This window comes from Amphiura filiformis, chromosome 18, assembly GCF_039555335.1.
Source record: "Amphiura filiformis chromosome 18, Afil_fr2py, whole genome shotgun sequence".
NCBI lineage: Eukaryota > Metazoa > Echinodermata > Ophiuroidea > Amphilepidida > Amphiuridae > Amphiura > Amphiura filiformis.
The window spans coordinates 4750150-4773875 of record NC_092645.1 but is presented as its reverse complement, the minus strand read 5'-3'; the positions used below and the strand labels follow the sequence as shown (position 1 = coordinate 4773875).

At 36.4% G+C, this 23726-nt stretch overlaps 2 protein-coding genes across 2 annotated transcripts in view; one reads left to right on the top strand and one right to left on the bottom strand.

Moving 5' to 3' along the window:
* Window positions 1-2468: 2468 nt before the first annotated feature.
* On the top strand, window positions 2469-10705 carry LOC140139771 (microsomal glutathione S-transferase 1-like). Its single transcript, XM_072161479.1, has 3 exons — window positions 2469-2672; window positions 7946-8034; window positions 9658-10705. The coding sequence occupies exons 1-3, from the start codon at window positions 2550-2552 to the stop codon at window positions 9899-9901; spliced, it is 456 nt and encodes a 151-aa protein (XP_072017580.1). The 5' UTR covers window positions 2469-2549; the 3' UTR covers window positions 9902-10705.
* Window positions 10706-12458: 1753 nt separating this feature from the next.
* Window positions 12459-23726, bottom strand: part of LOC140139692 (uncharacterized) — a 74366-nt gene continuing 63098 nt past the window's right edge. The window contains 3 exon segments of the mRNA XM_072161394.1: window positions 12459-19280; window positions 21113-21232; window positions 22575-23709. Coding sequence (XP_072017495.1) covers window positions 19049-19280; window positions 21113-21232; window positions 22575-23709 — 1487 coding nt within the window. The 3' untranslated portion in view covers window positions 12459-19048.

Genomic DNA, 23726 nt, shown 5'->3' with positions numbered 1-23726 from the left:
TTTAAAAGTTGCCGTTATTTGCATCGATTTGAAGTAAGCGCGCAATCATTGATCGCTGTAAACGGCAACTTTTAAATTCGGGTATTTTCCGTAAAAGCACTATTGTATATAATAATATTGAACGACATTTTGACGAATGCGGTATCAAAATGAATCATTCTCTCTACGTTGAAATATCGTGAAAACAATTGTTTGTTCCGAATCTAGCGTACGGCGCAGACTTTATTTGAAAGAGGAATAAACGGGCTTTCAAATCATTTTAACTTAAACACGACATCATTCGCAATGTCGGGTTATAACCTTAACAAACAATTTTGTTGTTGATAATCTACGGCTCAGCAAACAAAAATATTTCACAGAAAACTTAATGTCGGGTTATATAACATTCCAAAAAACATTGTTGAAAAATTTAAACGAAACATTCTAAACAGAATGTTATTTTGGGGTTGAAAAAATATTTTCAATAACGTTTTCACGATCTTTATATAACCCGACATTTAAACGTTATCAAAAGGTTTGGAAAGAAACGTGTTATGAACACTGCGTTTGCTGGGTTCAAATATTGTAACATAATGTTATTAAAGTATTGACGCAATATTTGCAAAAATACCATAGAATTCCGTCTAGAAGCATATACCGTATGCCTCGAAAGAAAGATGTGAAAGGCCAATACCCTCCTCAAAAACATCGCAATAGATTGGTCTTACAAATATACATGTTTGTACAGCCGCCTTAATCATTAATATAGTTGTTCAAACTCCAAATAACGTTTTTGTTGAGAGTGTCTCTTGTTTAGAGGCATACCTATGCTCGTAGACGGAATTTTACGGTAGTTTACAGTAACATTTTTTGAAAACATTAAAAGATATTGTAGTAGTGTCTTTTCGTACAAAACGGTTTAAAATTGGAATTTCTATTAAAACGTTTTTACCCGAACCAAAAGCCAAAAAAACGTTTTTGTGGTATCTATGATAAATCGGATAAAAGCATATTTTTAACTATCTTGGTAACGCACCATCGAGGTCGAGTGGTACATTTTTCCGAATCCTCGTGACTAGAGCTCCGGGTGGGTATTTTGTAGTTGACTCGTGTCTTTCGGTGACCTTTGACCCCTAAACCGTCGTTCTTGTTGATTTTTATTTTTCAGGTTCTCGGCGTTGCAATCGATGTCCTTGTTGATGTCGGCACGCATTCACGGAGTTGCATTTTCGCTATGATTGTACGCATTCATCATGGCAAAAGTGTCATTACTTGAATTTCGCGCCAAAACATCGCAGAACCATCGGGTCGAAAAGGATTGCTGCATGACGTCGTTTTAAGGGTATGTATTGTGGTCGAATGCATTGCTCGGTTCTTGAGTTATGTTGTAAAGACACACTTTTGTAAAATGAGGTCATTAACAACGATGAATTAAGCAAGTTTTCAGAGTTTATGATTTATCAATATTGAGTAAAATCATATCCATCGACGCACCCGCCATTTAATGATATCTTGACATTTTTGATAAATGTAGTCCAGACCATGTCGGGAGAGAATACGCAAGTAACGGGATCTTCCAAATTCGGGTTGTACAGAAGAAACAGAATCCCTTGGACGATGTCCTCCAGGTCTCTAGTGTCATCCCACTCGTCTAATAGATTCAGACAAACCTCGCCGTCATCTTCGAGTGTATCCATGTTCGGGTGGTATATCATTGTTTGACAATACACTCTTGGATGGTCACCGGGATTCACCTCGAATATGAATTGGCCACCTTTGTATATCCCATCGAATGGCCTAATAGTCAGTTCAATGCGGGTAAGATCAACATCCCAATCTGTCACTTCGGCCTGGCCAGCGGATAATCCGGTGATATTCTTCAGGAGCCGGTGAAATTGTTTGGCGAGCGAATCCATCTCAATGGCTCCTTATAGAGTTATCTCGTGCTTTTATAAGCGACGTAGTAATCACCACTCACTGTACGCATGTGCGACCATCGGAACGAGTGTTATTTTAGGTTTTGGTAAATGGCGTTAGGCGTGCATCTTTACGAGTCTTATTTCGATTTTAAATAGCCTAAATTTGCCGGTAGGGTAATTTCGGGGGTTTGTCACACAATTGGACTAATTAAGGAGTTTCTGCGATTCATTCCAATTAAATAAATTCGACGAGGGCTCTTGTCTTACAAATGGATCGCAACTAGTCGTAAGATAGCTAGTCCTCCGAGAAGTACTCCGGTCAGTGCCAATGAATTGAAAAATACTTTTTCTTTCCAGTCTCTGGGTTTGAAGTACCGATTGAATTCATCCTATAATAACAAAACAACATACACAAAATGTTGGTTCAACGTAAATTATCATGCGATCATTATTATAGATTCGTGCTTTAATTACAAGTATGAAACCAGCATTACTGGTTTCAGAGCTGAGTCAATATTCCCAATGCAAACATAACCCTCCTCGTACCTGTCACGCTTAACAATCAAATGTGTAGGTACGCAAGCACAAGCTACCTAAACATTCATTCATTGTTATTTTATACACTGTACACATAGCTTGAGGTATTTCAAGATGTCTGGGTCTCTTTCAACCGACAATGAAGTATTTCGTGTATACCTCGCTTATTCTGCGTTAGCGGTGTTAAAATTGCTTGCAATGTCTTCATTAACTAGCTTCAATCGTGTATCACGGAAGGTTAGTAAAATTAGTTACTCTGTGTTGTAGTCCCAGCAATTGTACATTGTAAAACGAATGTTTTATGACGTAAAATATTATGTCGAATGTCTGGTGGAAATATATTATTGATTTTATATCATCGAACCTCCGGTCGTTAGAGGTTCAACCTTACTGGGAATAGAATGGGACTAGATTAAGGGGGTACTACACCCCTGTGGTAAATTTGTGACTATTTTTGCATCTTTCTCAAAAAATAATAACACACTGGTAACACAAGTTATTGGGGCAAGGAATCCAATTACTACACTGACATTTCAGTGACTCGAGACGAGCGGTTCAGTAGGACTATATATGATAGGAAATGAGGTACATCGTAGCGGTACCTTATTTCTTATGTGTTAGCTGGGTAGGCAAACCAGTCACCCTAGCTAACCTCCTAATATTGTTATTCCCTGGGCAGCAATATATTCCACCTTTAAATTTAAAGGAGTCCCGTTACGTACCCTTTGAATGTTGCCAACATGACCCACGATATTAACCTCCAATACCACTATTCCCTGGGCAGATTAATTTCCCCTTTAGAATCAATGGGCCCCTTTAAAGCCCCTTTGAATAGTGTGAAAAGAACTAATCATATGAACATGACCGTCAATAATCTCCAATAATTGTTACTCATGGTGCATGTGTCTCCCTAACATGTGGCAATATGATAGTAAAAGATGCTTGTTTAAAAATGTTTTCATTCTGTTAACTATAATACAATCTATATTGATACAGGGCGGCTCATACAATAAATAAAATAATGATAATGGTGCCTTACATAGGATACATTGTAATTTATTTCACAATGCTAACTATAGGGTCCACAACTTATAAGTTCCCCCCTAAATACTTTTTAAAATAAATCGAAAAATATTTGACGACATGCAAACCTGCAAAAAGACAAATTTCAGCGTCACACGTCATTGCGTTCAGTCACAATGGTTCATTATGTAAAAAAAGAGACATTTTTAAACAGTGTTAAAAGTTGCATCTGAGTCCATAGGACTCAATTCTCAAACAATACAGTAGGCCAGGTATATATTCATGTGTTTGTAAAAGAAAACTTAATCTTTGGTATTCTTATTCTTCTTTTTCAAAAGCAAAGCAGGTGTTTAATTCTTTTCTTTTTAATGATAAATGTCTGAGATGGAAGGGATATGTACTGCAGTGAGAATAGACCACATCGCCAGTAGTTCATCACATGTGAAAAGTCACATTTTAATAATGCCGTGTTTGCCTGAATTTCTTCGCGGTCGAGCAATAGGTTTGCTGGATGAAATGTACCAGTGAAAGAAATTGCTCGGCGACGTTGCAAAGCACTTGTCAACAGTGCAGGAGGACACATCCCCTACTAAACATCTAGACTAAGTTTTATTTCCATTACAAACACATGGACAGGCCTAACATACTGTATTGTTTGACAACTGACTCCTATGGACTCAGGTGCAACTTTTAAAACTCCCTCTTTTTTACATAATGAACCATTGTGACCAAACGCAATGATGTGTGACACTACAAATTGGCCCAGATTTGTAAAACAAATAAGGTTTAATACTCATAACTTTTTACAATTTTACATTTCGTTAAATAATTTTCGATTTATTTAAAAAAGCATTAGGGGGAACTTATCAGTTGTGCACCCTATACAATCTACATTGATATAGTGTAGGCCCTACACAACTAAAAACAATCAAGAACAAAGAGGAAACAAAATACATGAATGAAACCAAATGTCCAAAATACCTTGAAATGAGCATAAAACAAAAAGTTAAAAGTTCACATTGTGTACACAATGTAACAAAAATGTTTTGATTTTGTTATGAAAATCATCTCATACAGTACCTATTGTGCAGGAGTCTCCTATGCTCAGTTACTTTGGAACATTTATGATAGTACTAATTTATTCAACTGTTATTTGTGTAATATACTGATACAGGCACATACAATAAACAAAATTATAAATAATGGTAATATGGGGCCTTACATATAGGTCTACATTGTAATTTATTTCCTGATGCTATTTAACTATACAATCTACAAAAAACTAAAAACAGTCTTGAACAAATAGGAAACAAAATACATGAATGGAACCAAAAATGTCCAAAATACCTTGAAATGAGCATAAAACAAAAAGTAAAAAGTTAACATTGTGTACAATGATATTGTTAATTTAGGGATTCAATCATGTTTCATCGTTGTTCATCACCGTATTAACAACGATTGCATAAATTATAATTTTTTGTATATAGATTCTATCAGTGAATGAACTGCCAAAGTGCTAATTTTTTATGATGAGCAAAAATATACATTGTTCAACATGTTCAAAAGCAATTCTAATAACACATACTTGTAGTTTCATGCCACATCAAATAAGCCTATAAATATTTCTTCCCTCCAATTTCATTTTGTCAAGCAACTAAATATAATGCTTGTGTTTTGCATATAATTTTTGCATATAGATTCTATCAGTGAAGGAACTGCCAAAATGGTCATTTTTTTATGATGAGCAAAAACATACATTGTTCAACATGTTCAAAAGCAGATAGTACTAACACTAATTACTGATTACTGTCTATAGCTGGATTAATATGAATTACCTGTCAGATTAAACTGTGTTAGCCTACAATTTCAAAACTGTATTCACCCTGCATTTTAACATAATGTTGTCGTCACATTTTAGATTTGTATCGAATATGAAAACACTTTATGTATTTAAGTGTTACGATGTTGAACTCAAGATAAATCAAAGGTAAACAAAGAGATTGCGTATTTTTCTACAGTCTATGTTTAACCTATAGATAAACACTTGATGTTTCCCTATTAGTAAAATCAACCTTAACCATATGGATTGCAGTGTGGTTCAACCTATAATCAAATTCTTGTGGTATTGTTAAACTTCTAGGTCAATGTCCCCAGATATGGAGGTAGGGCGCTCAAATGGGAGGTATTAATACATTAATTGCTAACCTTTAGGGGCAAACAGTCTAGATATCAGGTTAACGGGTGCTTAAAGGGGAATTTGACTACTTTAAGGTTATTAATTATTTTAAACTGTTGTGATTTGGTAGTTCACAGCATCTTACGAATGGTAGTGAGCTTTGGCAAAAACTGCATTGCTCAATTCATAGCGAGTGTGTAGAAGAATTAAAATATCACATATATACTTTTATAGGTGCTGCGGTTCTTGAGTTACGTTGTAAAGAAGGCTGAAACAACAACACTTTTGTAAAACGTACATAACTCATTAACAACAATAAATTAAGCAAGTTTGCAAAGTATACGATTTGTAGAATGAACTTTTGCAAAACATCAAGGTGTTATTTTTCAATAATATATTGATCTAGATAATGAAAATCGATTTTTATTTTTCTTCGACCAACAATACCTCGTCTACCCTTAAAGGGGAGACCATTAAAATACAATGGGGGATTTAATTCCCACATCAGCAATCAACGTCATGCTGGGGGAGAATTGTTAACCTTTTAGGTCAACAATTCAAAGGGATAACGGGATTCTTAACGGGGTGATTGTAAAGTTTTAACGGGTAAATATTGGGAGCGTTGTTAAATTTCAAAGGGGCTGGTCATAAAGGGGACTCAAAGGGGCCTTTTGATTTCAAAGGGACAATTTGGAGAGGATCCCTAAGGAATACAATAAAACAAACCTCAGGGTCGTACACCTAACAGTTTTATAGTTCTACTCCACTATTCTACTCCACTCTCCTCCCCATCATTCCCTTTCCACTTCCAATGCTCTCTCCCACCTGTTTCTCCCCCCCCCCCACACACACCCACTTTCCCCTCTCTCTTCTCATTTTTTTCGAGAAAAAATTACTTCAATAATGGTCACTAGCTTTTATTTGTAGCAGCAGAGTAGAGCTGATTGATCTTTTGAAGCGCATCAAAGAGGCCAGTGAAGAAAAACACCTTCTCCTGAACACAAAGAAGACAAAAATAATGGTTGTAGACAGAGAGAAAAAGTGATGAGTTTGTGATAGATGGACAACAGATTGAGGAGGTGAAGCAATTTGAATATCTGGGTTCAATGATTAACAACAGTGGTGACAGCACAACTGAAATTAAGAGAAGACTGGCTATTGCAAGGACAACTGTGCAGGGCATGTCAAGCATATGGAAAAGCAGAGGCCTATCCATTGACCTCAAGGTACGCCTACTTCGTGCAACTGTGTTTTCCATTGCCACTTATGGATGCGAGTCTTGGGCTATGACCAAGAATGATAGGAAAAGAGTAGATGCTTTTGAGATGTGGTGTTACAGGAGGCTTCTACGAGTGACATGGAAAGACAGGAGAACAAATTCCTGGATCCTTGACAAGATTGGTACAAGTCTAACCATCAGAAGCAGCATAATGGAGAGAAAGCTGAAGTACTTTGGCCATATTGTCAGGAAACATGGAGGTGTAGAAAAACAGATTTTGCAAGGGGCCATGGAAGGCAAACGAGGAAGAGGACGTCCACCAACATCTTGGACTAATGACGTGAAGCTGGTTTCTAACCAGGGAATGCAAGGTGCAACACACTTGGCATCGGATCGAGTGAGATGGCGTACTCTTGTGAAGACCACAGCAGCGCTACACAGCGCCACCTGACACAGAGAGAGAGAGAGCTTTTATTGGAAGTCATATAGCCTTCTATCGATTCTCCTACATGCAATAAGGACATGAATCGATATTGTTTATATCACTTGAGTCGCCCCTTTTGTAATGTCGAATGAAAATATTTCGATGTTCCATATTTTTTCACAGCGAAAATAGCCAAGGCTGATTGGATTTTCTAACCACGTTTTTAAATGTAGATTGACATGCTCGATTTCTCTGCTCGTGAATATTGCACTGCGAAATTTAAACTATTCTTTCGTATACTTAGATCAGGTAACTTCAAACCAAGTGATTATCTTCTTCACTCGATTATATAACAAACTGAAATGAAAACCGAATCTCCTTGCTACATATTTTAAGGGTAGAAACAAAGATACCGATAATCATGTCAGTCAAGAGCTTAGGTAGGATACTAGGAAACCATGTGACCAAAACCAACACTAAATATTTTAAATACCTATACCACGACAACAAACCTTTACACCCATTTCACACCTATTCGTGACCATTTTTCTTCATGTTTGAAATTGACTATAAACGTTGCAAAAGCATAATTATTTGCTTGGAGGGGTGATGTGACAAAGATGACACTAATAGTTATTATAAATAATTATGATTGTTTGTTTATACAGGTTTACGATAATCTAGAAGATGCCAAGCTTGGTGGTCCTGATGCTCATAAGTTTGTACGTAAGGATCCATTCATTGAAAGGATACGAAGGTAGGAAAACCTATAATTCTCGTCCTCCAAGTAAAAATGCAATATTAAGTTTGTTAATTACAATCAGATGTGCCTACTGTGTTTTACTTGGGGACCAGACTGACTCAAAGACATTCTAAAATATTACTTATAGGGCCTAGGATACTGTATTTTTACACTCAAAAACACAGGGTAGTATCTGCAATATCATTTATTCACTCTTGACCCAATCTCAAAATAACATTGTAGAGACGTAACAACCGGGGATCAGGCGAGGGGGCAGCAGTGGTTGACCCCCTGAATCGAAATACCGGGACAAATTTGTCCAAAGCTGCAATCTGCATCTTCTTTTGGCCCATTTTTAGACTAGCATATTATTCTCCTCATTTTGGCCCATTATAGCATAACAATTGAAAATTGGTCCCAATAACAACAACAACAACAACAACGCATAGCGCCCAACACCAAAAAGGCCTCTAGGCGCTTTACAAAAGGTAAAAAACTTACAACTACAACCTAAAAAGTACATCTTAAAAACTACCAACTAAAAGCCACAAAATTATACACAAAAGTAGAGCTAAGTAGCAAAAAATATTTACAACGGATTGTCAAACAAATAAGTCTTTAAAAGTCTCTTGAAGATGGCGAGACTGGTTGCTTTCTGGATGCGTGCAGGCAGCTTGTTCCATAAAGTTGGCGCGGTGACGGAGAATGCCCTTTCACCGTAATTTTAATTGCAGCTCAGCGGGACGATTTGGACATTTCGATCCTTCGGCCCTTATACTTCCCTGCCCAAATGCAATGTATTCTCATACTGCAGTAATAAATGTAAATTACTGCAGAATTTGAAATTGTTTTTGCATTTTCATTTCTTTTAAACCAGTAGTAACTTAATAATAACTTAAGGTTAAGTTTTGCATAGTGTTGAAAATAGCTAACATTTTTGACGCAATTCATGGCTAAAGGCAAAAATAAAAAACGCACACACACACAAAACACCCAAGTTTGTTTCCTTTTTTTGAACAATTTTACCACATTTTGTGTATTGATTTTAGTAATCCATAAAAAAAACAATAAAAAAACAACAACGAAAAGCAAAAAATGTCAAAATTTGTCAAGATTTTTCCCCATACATTGTAAGGCATTGTAAATATCAGTATTCAGGTCAGTCATTGGATGTTGCATTTACCCTTAAATACAAGTCTAGTTGCATGGTGCTGAATTAAAAAAAAAATGTTTCTGTTTTCCAGGTGTCACCTGAACGACCTAGAAAACATCGTACCCTTCCTCATCATAGGCATAATATTGTACATCTTAACAGGTCCATCAGTCTATGCAGCCACCCCCAGGGGCAGCCACCTGGAATTTCCAAATCTTCATCTTGTCCAGATTCATCCATGTGACTGCATACTTGCTTTTGTTGACTCAAGTATATGTTTGTTTTATCCCAATGCAGGTGCCATCTGAACGACCTTGAGAACATCATACCCTTCCTCATCATTGGCATATTGTACGTCTTAACAGGTCCATCAGTCTACGCAGCCACCTGGCACTTCCGAATCTTCGTCGTATCCAGATTCATCCATGTGACTGCATACTTGCTTTTGTTGACTCAACTATATGTTTGTTTTATCCCTCATGCAGGTGTCATCTTAACGACCTCGAGAACATCGTACCCTTCCTCATCATTGGCATATTGTACGTCTTAACAGGTCCATCAGTCTACGCAGCCACCTGGCACTTCCGAATCTTCGTAGTGTCCAGATTCATCCACATGTTCGCATACCTGGCACAGTTGCCTCAACCATCTCGTGTTACAGCTATGTATATAGGGTGGTGTGCTACAGCATCTATGGCTGTACAGTGTTTGCAGGCAGGACAATATTAACCCTTCTACACGGGTGTCGACTGCAGATGACAAGTTCCAAATTTTCTCTAAAAATTCAAATTTCAGAAATTTTCATGACCATATTTGGAATCACAGAGATGCTAACATTAACATCCAGGAAATAAGGATGATTAAAAAAAATAGGGTTTTTTTCAAAATTACATACAACTTTGAGTTTCAAATAGACTAAAATGTTTCCAAAAATAGGGAGCCTTCGTCTAAAATAGAGAGGGTTGGCATCTCTGGAATCAGCACAAAAAATACATTAAAATGAGTACAAACAAGCCCAATGTTGGTTCAGTGGTTCTTAAGACAGCTCTTGATATTTTGAGAAAATATCGGATGATGCTTCGCAGTCATCATCTATGGGGAGTTTTGAGGTGTTGGCAGGCAGGACAATGGTGATTTAAGAGGGACGTTGCCACCCAAGAAAAAATATTTTCAGGTTTAATAACAACAGAAAGAATGGGCATCAATGCTGAGAATGGGCTATGCCAGTTGAAATTCATACACTCCCTATGGAAGATATGACCTTAATCTCACACATTGGGAGTGTGAATTTTAAATGGGGTTACCTGAATGGCGATTCCATTTGAAACATGCACCCCTGTGTGGGAGATTAAGATATGGGTATGGATTTCAACTGTAATAGCCCAATAACATTGACCAAATTTTTAGAACATTTTCATTTTGATTTTCTTTATAATACCCAACATTTAAATGTAATTACCTACTGAGCTACATTCATTTGTACATTACAGTAAAGCAAGACAATAAAATAGCAAAGTTATGTCAATCACTTTATTTTTTTATTTTGTCTTGTATCATCATTTCATTGTCTATGTAACTGTGATGTGTAATTCATCCATTTAAATCATGAGAAACAAATGGAAAACACCCTTGGGCTCATCCATTCATAGACCACACTCCCTCTGTGTAGCTTTTAGAAATATCTTCCACAGGGGGAGTATGAATTAGAAATGGAATTCGCACATAACCAATTCCATTACCTCACTTCCTCTTTGGAAAATTCAGGTTGAATCTTTCTCAGAGGGTGTATGAAATTCGAACCGTGCTGCCAAATGTGTTAATTCCATTTTGAATTCATACTCCCCTTGTGGAATATATTTCTAACATTTTCCAGAGGGATAGTGTGCATTTCAACTGGAATAGCCCTTTGCTATCACCATACAAAATTGAAGTGTAAGTACAAAAATAAACACTGAACCTGCTGTATTTTCAAATTTCATCAGGTACTTATAAGTTATTTTCATGGCAGTATTTTTAATAAATTTGCATAAGTTTCTCTGTTCTTTGGCAATGGGCAATTCCAATTGAAATCCATACACCCCGTATGGAAGACATGACCTTAATCTCCCACACATGGGGTGTAAATTTCAAATGGAGTCACCGATTCAGGTAACCCCATTTGAAATTCACACTTCCCTGTGTGGAATATTAGGTCATGTCATGTCTTCCATAGGGGTGTATGGATTTCAACTGGAATAGCTCAATTATTTGTTTCCACAGAAGTTGTATATACTTTTGTATTTTGTAAGTAAACATTTGCCGCAATTTCTATATTCAAAACATGAAAAGTCTCTCCCACACAAAATTGGTCGGTCACAAAATGAACTTGTTTTATGAGTCTTTGTATGTTGATACTTTCATGCATTATATCATTCATACATACAGCCATCAATCCAAGCCATAATGTACAATTTCCATTAAATTTTAATTTTGTTATTCTTTACTCACAATGGTGAAATAATATTGGTAATAACAGTCGGGAAAGGTTTCTGGACATTTTACAAAACAAGGTAAAGTGAAAGAACTCCCCACTTACTATTTTGGTTGTTAAACGTGAATTTCTATGACTGAATTAATGTCTGAATAATACTAGTATGTCAAAATTGCTCTGTTGATCTGACAAATACAACAAATTTGGCTGATTCCATTTAGGTGTAAATTGAGACATGTGTACACATTACAAACATGCCCCCCCATGAAAAAAAAATCGAGTTTGGAAAAAACAAACAAATTTCATAAGATCATACATTACGGCTTTAAGCAGTTATCAGTACATGTAGATTTCTGCATTATCGTATAATATATTTCAGAAGGAAACGTGCACTACATACAAACAAACCAACTTACAAACAAAATGTACACTTCTTTAAAATCAATACGTAAAATAAAAAGCCAATATACAAAAGAATACTGTCTTTAAGAATAGCATTTTCACATATATAAAATTGACTCATATTTTCACATTTCATTACGTTTCTCTTTTTGCCCCTTCATGGCTGTTTCAATGCATCTACACCCCATGGGCAATACTGACTTTCTTACAATACCTCTGATTGGTTAATTACACAATAAAATCATCTAAGTAACCAATCAAAATAGAGCTTTTAGATCTCTCAGCAATTTCAAGTTTAATCCTCATCAGCAGTGTTCGATTTACCTGGATTCGCATCGCAAAATGCGAGTCATTTTTTACAAACTGCTACTCAACTACACAGACCAGTAGCAAAAAAGATCCCAAAAATGCCTACTTGCGATCGTGAACCACGCTGATATACCATCATTTGCAAGTTGCCATTTGTCGAAGTCAAAAATGTTTCCATAAATTCTATTTCCAAGAAAATAATCCACAAAAATATGACTCAAAAGTCCCTAAATCGTGATGTTTACGCCATTAAACTAAATACAGTATCCTCCCTTGTATGCAAATTTATTTCCATGATGTGTTGTGTTACAAACTTCCATGTATTACCAGATAACTAAAAACGTGCATATTAATTTTATGACGTCATAGAAGTAGCACTGTTTATATGGTGTATGTATAGTTCAGTGGTGAGATGGAAATATTGTGTGTCCTTGGTGACAATCTTCCAAAATTATACAAGATTTTTAGGTTTTCATAGATTCCTCACATTATTTTAATGCTTCAGCTAATAAATTAGTGAGTTTCCTCTACTCAAAAATGTAGGACTTCTCTTGATTACTGAAGGAAAATTTGCGTTTAGAAAGGGCACACGAATCAGCTTAGGAAGTTTAGGTGCCGAATTTTGAACCACATTCGGTCTGCAACACTGCAGTTGCATAACATTTTTTTAAGCATTGAGTACTGGGATTGAGTAATCTGTGAGAAGATAAGAAAATACAAAAAATCTATAAAATATGGTGAAAACAAACTGCTACTCAAAATTTTGGAATTGCTACTCAAATCTGAAAGTGAGTAGCAATTTTTGCTACACAAAAAAATAGATGAAAATCGAACACTGCTCATCAGCCCTATTGACTTTTCTTACCTCGTCTCTGATTGGCTCAATAGATGATATAACCCTCTTAAAAACCAATCACAATAGTTGTTAGAGGTTTTGCAGGTAGTGCCCATGAGGTTTACCTTTGTTCATGGTGTCAGCAGATACTTTCAAATAACTGAAAAAAATCAGCACTCATGCACATAAATGATTTTCATATGCATTTAACTGTTTATATGTTTGAAAACAAATACAGAAATAATACCTACATTGTACAAAAATACAATTCTTCAATATACATTTGTCTACATGCATAACATTCAATTTGGTAGAAATGGATATCAGATTGCATATATGAAAATATAAAAAACAAATATTTAGGTATGTTCTCGTTCAATCAATTGTCATACAGCAGCAATTAGACCATCAGTCATAAATCCTTGTCATTTCAAAATAATAAATAATATGCTATTCCCAGGGACTATTCCATTTGAAATACATACACCCCCTATGGAACACATGACCTTAATCTTCCACACAGGGAGTGTGACCTTCCAATGGGGTTACCAGAATGGGTGACTCCACTTGAAATCTAGTGTGAAAGATTAATGTCACATCTTCTATAGTGGGTGTATGGATTTTAAAAGGGCATTTCGTGATCCACAGCCTCATCCCCCCACTTTTCGCAAAAAAAAGTTGAGATTTTTATATCACTGGAAACCTCTGGCTAGATAATGTTTATGTACAAAATATTTCTTGCAGATTAATTCGTTTAGCAAAGATATCGTGAAATTTGAATTTCGTTCTGGTGCACCAGAACGAAATTACAACGCATTGTCTATGGAGCAGTGTAATACACATAATCATGCATAACTTCATGAACGCAAAATCGGAATCAACTCAAATTTTGGGAATAGGTTTTTTTCGTGGATATCTAATGAAAAATGACATAAATAGAGGATGCTAGGATCACGAAATACTCCTTTAACTGGAATGACCAATGAATAACATAACACTAATCTGGATTAAATGTTGAAATACTTGAATGGGCTACTAGCAGAGAAGATATCTTGCACTTCCCATAATGCATTTCTCCCATTTCAAATTCCTGAACCGATGTGCTATCTAGTGCCACATGGGTCAATAGTGACGTAATGTGCCTTAATGAACAGAGCACATCCATATCTTGCAAAATATGTTTATTTCTTGACTATCGACCCACGTTTAGCCAGTATATTCTCAACATGAAAAACAAAAGCAACCTGTATTAAGTAATAGGATGCACCATGTTGCAAAGGATTCTGGGAAGGGTATGACATCTTCTCTGGGTTACTATACATGGCTACTCATTTTTGTTTCAATAGCTTAACGTCTACGATATTTAGAGCATTTTCTGTCTGGTAACTTCAATTTATGTATACACAAAATAGAGTCAAGGTGCTAATTATACATACAGGTTTATCTACAAATAAGCAAGGTACACACAAAAATTAATCATTTGTGATCATCAACTATGAACCCTGTGTAAAGTCTCCAGTGCTTATTCAGAGATATGGACCAATAAGCATTACAGAAATTAATTAGAAAAAAAGAAATTTCAAGAGCAAAATTGATTTTTGAGCACCTATTTCCGAAGCAGTTATGACAAGTCATTTTGAAGCTTGTTTAATGGACATTTCAACTGTTTAAGAACCTAACATAGTGTGACTTTACACTGGATTCGTCATGGATGGTCACATGTACTATATGAATCCACACCACACACAAAAAATAATCTAGATGTGATGTGAATCGGGCCTGTTGAATCTGCCAGCAGTTGCCCTGGTCAAATTGAGAAAAAATATTATTTTATGAAAATGTGTGTTTTGGTGCAAATTTGTTACCAAATCATAAATGAGGGCTTATTTCAGGACTATATGAGTGAAAATTCCCTACTGTGTTATTTTTTGGAAAATTGCAAGGCCTTTCAGTAATGAAATGTTAGTAACATGGATGCACAAATTTGTATCTCTGACAAGCCTAGGTGACAGAGTGAAATAGTGATAGGTCTTTCAGTTTACTTAATTTGGGCACAAAATATCTGATAGTAAAAACTAACATTTTGTAAAACTAAAATAATGTGAATCCTTGGGTTGTTATTGCCTCCCCAGCAACAAATTCCTGATACCGCCACTGCTGACAAATATAGAATACAAAGACTGGCATTAACTAAATTATTACAAAAGTAAGCAAAATATCGAGGTTTTTTACCCTGTTTTGGGATAAATACAAAGTGTCATCTGCATCATGTACTGTTGCATCTCAAAAGGCTGTCTTGTGTGATTTTTATTCTGTCGGTCGGACATCCGGGCTATCTCTAGTCTCGGGCCCAAACTGCATGTGGCTCACGGTTTGTTATGAACAACAGAAACCGACTGTGAAGGAGGCTACATAGCGATGTTGTTGGAGTGATATTCAATTTCGGAAAAAACGACACTCAACCATGGAATTTAATTTTAAGTTTGTCAGTATATAAACGGTAAATCAAGTAAGTTTCTTCCACTCTGAAGACTTAGAAACGGTTGTGTGATTCCACTGACTATTTGCGGTCGAAATTTACATAACACCAATGACAGAAATCATCAACAAAAATCGAATCAGGGACTTGTTTTCACTCGAACATCATCAACCGGAAGTGACGTGACACGGACCGACAGAATTACCATTGTTTTTCATGTCATTGTTATTTCATATTTCAGTATACTTCTATTTTGAATAAATGGACATGAGATTGTTAAATTGTGATAATACCTCAAAATTAATATCTGAAGTTAACATTAAAATGTGTTGTATCACAACTTGATGACAATAATAATTAAAATTGCACAAGGCAGCCTTTAGAGATGACAGAATGTGAAGCAGACGACGACAGGATTAACATCAAGGTGAGCATGGAATAGAAAGGAGTAAAACGATAAGCAAACAAATTTACAAAACAATTGCAGCGTAATACTTTACAGACTTTGGTGTTGATGTTGGCAGTTTGTGATAAAAGAACAGAGCAACAATGTAAGCAAATCCAAAAGCAAGCAACTTAAACTTTGTTTTGTATTGCGCTTGTTTTGGAATAAATGCAAGGTATCTGCATCAAGGTGAGCGAGGGCAGCAAATAACTGAAATACTAAACTATGTTCAGTATAAAGTAGAACATGACCCCATCAGTTGACCTTTGTTATCTGAATAATATCATACACCCTGCCCGAAGTCATGATCCATCTTTCTCTAAATGGTCTAAACTAAAGTGTGTTCTACTAAAGTTGGCAACATGTATTTGCATACCGTGAATAAATAAATTTAAAAAAAATGATCTTTACCCCATTTGTATATGATCCATGCATTTTAGCATAGGTCATGTTCCACATTATACTGAACAGACTAGAGGTGTAGATAATGAAAACAGTTTCAAAACTTTGGTTTCTATATTGGTAGTGTTGTGAAATTAAAAAAGTAAAACAAAGCAAAATAAAAAACAAATGGAAACTATCTAAAAACAGCAAAAACAAACAAATATGTGTTGACTTACAAGTATCAAGGTGAACGGCTAAATATACCACACATAAATAATATAATAAAGATATACAAAACTACATAGTTTTATAAAGTAAATATCCACATACGGTACAAAATAAAATATAAAGACAGAAGGAGTCCAACTGAGTTTGCATTGGCAGTGTTGAGCTATAAACTACATGTATGTGATTAATGACTAATAAGTAAATAAGGGTTACAATGACATACACTAGGATTCACAACACATTCATCTATCAGGGCACAGTTCTTTAACCCCAATACATTTGTACACTCTTTATTAAATTTTATTAAAACTTCTTTTGCCTGGGTAACAAAACTCATTCATTGAATGACCTTAGAAAATTTGGGTACAAAAACTCATACTCTGCAACTTGAGGTCAAATTTTGCACTACCAGTGTTTAATTGAGGTTATTTAACTATGCCATTGGGATGAGGTCATTGTGGTCCATTGTGATAAGTAACTAGTGCACAAGAATATGTCAGTGCAGTTCACTATCATTTACAACGCATCGGAAATCTAAACCAGTGGCAACTCTTCCAAAGGATGTGCATGTTAGAGTTACGACAAGGTTCTTGTATGTTAAAGTTATGGTTGGGTTGGACTTGTGATAGGTTTAAGAACTTACAATTAGAGAATAAAAATATTGTTTTGAGACCTAAGATATGAGGATCAGCCAATCAGATTGCCAAGATTATTGTTTTTTAAAAATGCATCATAAATATTATATGTAGCGAAAGCACTGAACTACTACAGACAAATAAAATACTTGGAATATTAGGAAAGACAGTAAAAAATATCCTAAAACAATATGGGCATTGTGCCAGTTTTAGGCCCCCAGCAAGGTCCATGGGGCCAAAGACTTGACCTTTGAGGGGTTTTAATCAAAATATTTTACTATTACCCTGCATTTGGAGTTTTGATTGACTTTTAAAATTAGTTTTGGTCAAAAATGTAGAAAAAAATTGCAAAAATTAGAAAAACTGGCATCTACGGCAAAACAATATTCATGACACAAGAACAAACATGATCAACTTGATTTTGGATTCTTCTTTTCCATGATTTGGGCACGGAATGGAAATAATCCATGATCACAATTTGCCCCAAGAACTACTACTGAATCTGAAGTCAGCTCCCCTTACCAACTAAACTAGTCTGTATACCTTCCTCGAGTCAGCAAAGTAAAATCAAATTTTGCGATTTTCTCAAAAACTGCAGGAATCTGCTAACTGGATTCCTTGCATGCCTTTTATATACTTCTCATCATAACATCTAGAGATACAATAAAAACAATATGTAATTTACTGACTCAAGGAAGTTATACAGACTATAATAAAAAATGCTAACACAGAACATAACTTTAAGATTCCTAAGGCCAAAAAAAAAGATTGTCTCAAAGCTCACGAGTGGTTTGAAAACAAATGCGAAATGCGATTTTTTTTCAATTTCCGACTTGGTATTTTTATGGTATTTTGAGAAAAAAAATCTAAGATTTTTGCAGATTTTTAAAGAAAAAATGAAAAAAGAAAATTAAATTTTAAAAAAATCTCGCACGATTTTGCAAATGTGTGCGAGCTTTGAGACAAATCTTTTTTTTTGCCTTATCACAAATCATACTACCCTGTGAAGGAGAAACATTGGGCTATTCCAGTTGAAATCCATGCACCCCCAATGGAAGACATGACCTTAATCGCCCACAATGTGGGTGTAGCCTTCAGATAAAGTCACCCATTCAGGAAACTCCATTTGAAATTCACGCTCCCTGTTTTAGTCATGTCTTCCATAGGGGATGTAAGGATTTCAACTGGAATAGCAAATTATTTATTGTGGCCAGCTGTCTTGGAAAGATGGATGATTTATCCATACATAATTAAAATTCAAATAAATTTAAAAGTATACTCCTATGATTTTATGTCAGCTTCTCTGAAGGTATGTTGAATACATAAAAATACTCTCAAAAACATATGTACACACTTGGTAAAATTTCAGAATATGCTATTTCATTCAACTGGAATAACCCAATACACTTGGCTGTTGTTAAGCCACACCCATTCACCTTCAGTTTACAACCTTAAAATCCTCTGAGAACTACCACCTTTCTTACAGTATTTCTGATTGGTATAACCATCTGAAAAACCAATCAAAATACAGCTTTTACATGTCTTAGATAATTTCTGCTTAATCCCCTTCAGCCATATCTTACCATATCTCTGATTGGCTCAATACATGATATAGCCCTCTCTGTATCCAATCAAAATAGTTCTTAGAGGCTGATAATTTGGCAGGGGTTCAAATGAGGACAGACAGCACTAGTAAAAGCCAGACTCTCTTAGACTTGATGATCGATTCAAATCATTTCTCACCGAAGACAGCATTTTGTGTGAAGATCTTTTCAGCCGTCTTGCCATGCTTAGAGCGGAGTCCAGTGATTTGTCTCGACTGTCGTCTTCATAGGAGACTTCTGTGTGGAGACTCTTGCGGAGGAAGCTTACACCGGACTTGGACGATCTTGGTGTTTTGGATGTGGAAGACCTTGGAGTTCTAAATAAAAATGGTAAGAAGTACTGATAATTAGTATTGCCAAAAAAGAAAATTAAAAACAAGATGTTGGCCTCTTTTGTCCATTTAACTTCCCAAAGAAGTGACGTCAGCACCGTGCTTACAGATGTACTGCCTTTGATAGTGCATATAAACGCACCAGTTCTTTGAGTCAATGTGTGTCATTTAACCCCATGAGAACTACCTGCCGATTGGTCAAAAAGAAGTTTCATACTCTCCTTTAAGAAATATCTTCCACAGAGGTAGTGTGGATTTTAAATTTTGTTATCTTCTGAATTTAATTGAATACCTGAGTGGAAGAAGGGCCCAACTCCAATTTTTTACAAAAATGAGCTAGACCCACCAGACTGTTCTTCCTTTTGTGTGAAAGATGAGCCAACATCTACTCTCTAAATAGTCTTCCACGTACACTTAATCATGGTTTTCATGGAAGAAAGGCCCAACTCCACGGAGTTGGGCCCTTCTTCCACAAATAATGGGTTAAAGAGGAATTTTGTTCATCCTTGAAATCTGCTTTCCACTACAATAAACTTTCTTGCTAACATATTACATGCTTCTACTTTATCAAATTATCAATGTCTGTCGCTATTTATAACACATCTGCTATAGATGGCACTTGCAGTATATTAGTGGAAGAAGGGCCCAACTCCAGCTCGTATTAAGACCTGTACCGTTGCCATGGAAACATCATATATAATTTCGAATGTATGTAATATTGTATGTGCATGTATTAAAGGTCCCCTGAAGATGAAAACCATCTGTATATTATACAAATACAACATGTTTTGAGGAAGTAGTCAAATCATCCAACACCGAGGGACCAGTAGTTTTGACTACTTCCCCGAAATGAAACATGTTGTATTTATTTTACTATACCTCATAAATATTTTCACTATCACGGTAAAATCGTAAACAAAAGTCAAAACACACATGTCAACGTGCCGGTCGGCATGGTAAAAGCTTAGGCCTAATATTTTGCTTACCTGATTTTATTGCAGGATTTCTGTTCAATCAACATTTACATTTTGACCTATATTATTCAAATTTTCTTTTTAACTTTCCATAAATAACATTTTGTTTTATAAAGCGTCAAATTCGCGAGTTATTTTCCATCGGTAATCTCGGCAAAATAACTGCAGCAGACGCCATTTTCACGAATTCGCATCTGCAGAATCGCCGTTGTCTAGCATAGTGCTACGCCTGAAGGAACGGTGACGCTGGGTCGATATACCGTGTGGTAGTAGGGTGCGGAAGTTTTTACTGCTTCTTCGCTGTCGCGTAATTGCACAGGCGCGGGAAGTAGTCAAAATACCGTACTCGGACGCTGGCGTTATTAACCAATAAGATGTCTGGATTACCTAATAAATATTTATGAGGTATAGTAAAAAACTTTTCCAAATATTAAGGTTTTTTCTTAATATCTCAAAAACAGTTTTGATGGAGTTGGGCCCTTCTTCCACTCAGGTATTCAATTAACAGCTCTCTTTTGTGGACATGCATGGATATGCTTGATGGCCCTTTCTGTAGCAAACAGAATAAATTATGTAAAGCTTTGTTTTATAATATTCAAAAAGGGAACTTACATCCAATGCACTCATTAAATGTATATCGTCAGAAAAGTTTGATCAACTCATAATTTGCCTGGTCAATATTGTGCATGTTAAAGAAAGCATACAAAGTACAGGACTTGAATTAATAATTTGTGATACTTCTGGCAAGATGTCACAAGACTTTTGATATTAACCTGCTAAGTAACCCCCCGATTATGAGCTGATCTAACTATACAGCTTTCAACAAGCATTACATGGTCATACCTTCTGTAGTAAAGTTCTACATCCTCATCATTAGAGCTACTAGACGTGTCATCTCTTGAATAGTACCTTCCTTTCCTCCTGGATGGTGTGATGTAAACCACAGCTGGTGTACTCTCCTCCCTTGAAATATTGTGGGGAGGTGGGAGAAAAAGATAATTTTATGTTACTTTGGTCATTTATACAAGTTGTGTTGGGTAAAGAGAGATTTATCTGGAACGAATACACGGTAGAGGGATAAGAAACATACACTATTTACTATTTGCATATATGCAGGGTGTATCAAAATGATTAGTACCCATCAGCTTTGTCGTCTAATGAAACACCTGCATCTCCGAAATTCAACATTAGATCCTCTTGAAATGGCTACAATTTGTAGTTTTATGACATTTTATTACATAAATCTACAAATAAGGTGGATATTAAACTGCATTTTGATGGAGCATTCTTGTCCACACCAGCGATATAGAATAAAAACTAGATAACTAAAGGACCAATCACAGGATGAGCTAGCTGGAGGAATGGCGACCATTGTGCTAATTAGGAGATTGTTGTTTATGTCCGTGACGTCATTTTTTGCCAAAAATTTTTGTGCCGAAAAATGACGAACAATTTCAGTTTTCTTTCCATTACTGTTACATTGTGAAAAACCATATAGCTGTGGAGTTAGTCCAATATGTTAGGAAAATATTCAAACCGATGACCCTATGTTGACACTGGCTAAATAAGCTGTATTTTCACTCGTAAGGGTGACAGTCACTGTTGCAATCTCGTCATTTTATTTTTCACAGATGAAATGAGAAGATTTGACCTTTTGAGGTCATTTAGTAGACCTGTTTACCAGTCGTTTTGATTTTCGTAACAACAGTTCGCCTTTTGAAAAGTGAACTTCGACGTACGTGGTGCGAAACTTTCTTGCCACCACTTGCCAAGTTGTCTTACGGTGCTTCCCAAATCTTTTTATCTTGTGGTTGATCAGTGCATGAGCGGTAATGACACATGGCACCAGTGCATTCGCTTAACTGCCTTGGTCCACACTCACTGGATATCGATGGGTATCATTTTGATACACCCTGTATGTACTTGTTTATTATTACTTGGCTATTCCATGACTATTCTGCAACCCCCCTCAGACACTGGCGTTAAAGATTGCTGTTGTGGTGAATGCGAAAGCTAACAGAATTTGACACAGCAGTCTAATCCTTTCATGAAAAGTTCGAAATTGTAAAATATTGTCCAGTATGATATTCTCTCAATTTCTACTCAAGAAAATGTTAATCCATTGTGTCAAACTTAAAAGAATCAACAAAAACTGTAATTTTGATATACACTCCAGATCCAAGGAGTAAGAGTGAGAGATGGGGCAAAAGCCGAGATGTCCGACCCACATAATAGTACTCTGGTATGCAGGAGTATGTGGCAATTACAACAATATTTATTGATTGATCTAACAACAATTTCTCACCTGATGTGTGCAGCAGGCTCTGGTGGTGCAGCCGGCGTAAATACTTGATGCTGGGTTCCATTTTGTGCTACGTACTGAGGCTGACTCTGATGTACTTGATGATTGGTCGGTACAAGTAATGGAGGAGCTGCATAGCTCTTATTAGGCATGGGCTGTACCACTGGTGTGCTTGTAGTCATGGGTGCATATGAATATCCTTGTGGGGGAGGCGGGGGAGATTGGGGATAGGAATGCATAGCTGGTTGAGGAGGAGGTTGTGGAGGAGGGTGCTGTACTGGAGGGGGTGGGGATACAGCGTTATATTGACTATGTGTGTGAGTTCCTGAACCTCCACACAAAGGACATGGTTCAATTTGTGATGCTACATAGTGAGCACCTGCCCGGGAATATGAAGGTCCTGTATGTGATCCCACAGGTTGTCCTGCAGGAAGGGGGGACGCATCCAAATCGGACATATGTAATTTTGGTGGACGCTCATTCCTGTATGGTGTAGAATGATGTCTCTGAGGTAGTGCAGTCCTTGAATACGAATCTGGTGAAGGAGTATTTTGAGGTATGAACTGACTTCGTAAGGTCTCTCTTAAACTATCCCGTACTGGTGTTGACTGGTGACCGGAATATGTTCTCCGATCCGGAGTTGGTCTGTACTCTGAACGAGGTGTGTTTTGTTTTTGTCGTAATTGCCCTTTCACATCTTCCAATTCTTGTCGTAAAGCTTGCAAAGCTTCACTCTTTGTGCTTCCTGCTGTTGAACTCCTTCTGCCAGATGGCCTTCCATAATCAGTGTTTTCTCTTGCATGAGTCCTGTCGTTTAACCTAAAAGAGGGTTCCTCTTTTACAGGAGTTCTACCATTTATACTGGATGGTTGTTTTGGGTACCTCTGTTGCATTTGAGGTTGATTTTTCTCCTGCAATTCTTTTCTTAAATCATTAATTTGATCTTGTAAGGCACAGACTGCTTCACTTTTTACACTACTCCTTGTGACCTCTGACCCACTCCTTGTGACCTCTGACCCTGAATCATACATTGCACTTGGTTGTGTTCTATGGGGATACTTCTTAGTTCTACTAGGTCTTGTGGTACTACTACTAGGTCGAATATGATGGGGTTTTGTCGTACTGCTTGGCAAAGCGACTTTTGAGCAAAATGTT

Bases quoted from the DNA above. Each gene is read 5' to 3' on its own strand.
- LOC140139771 (XM_072161479.1), top strand. From the start codon at position 2,550: ATGTCTGGGTCTCTTTCAACCGACAATGAAGTATTTCGTGTATACCTC. The intron at 2,673-7,945 runs GTTAGTAAAATT...TTGTTTATACAG, and splicing joins TCAATCGTGTATCACGGAAG to GTTTACGATAATCTAGAAGA. The intron at 8,035-9,657 runs GTAGGAAAACCT...TCCCTCATGCAG, and splicing joins TTCATTGAAAGGATACGAAG to GTGTCATCTTAACGACCTCG.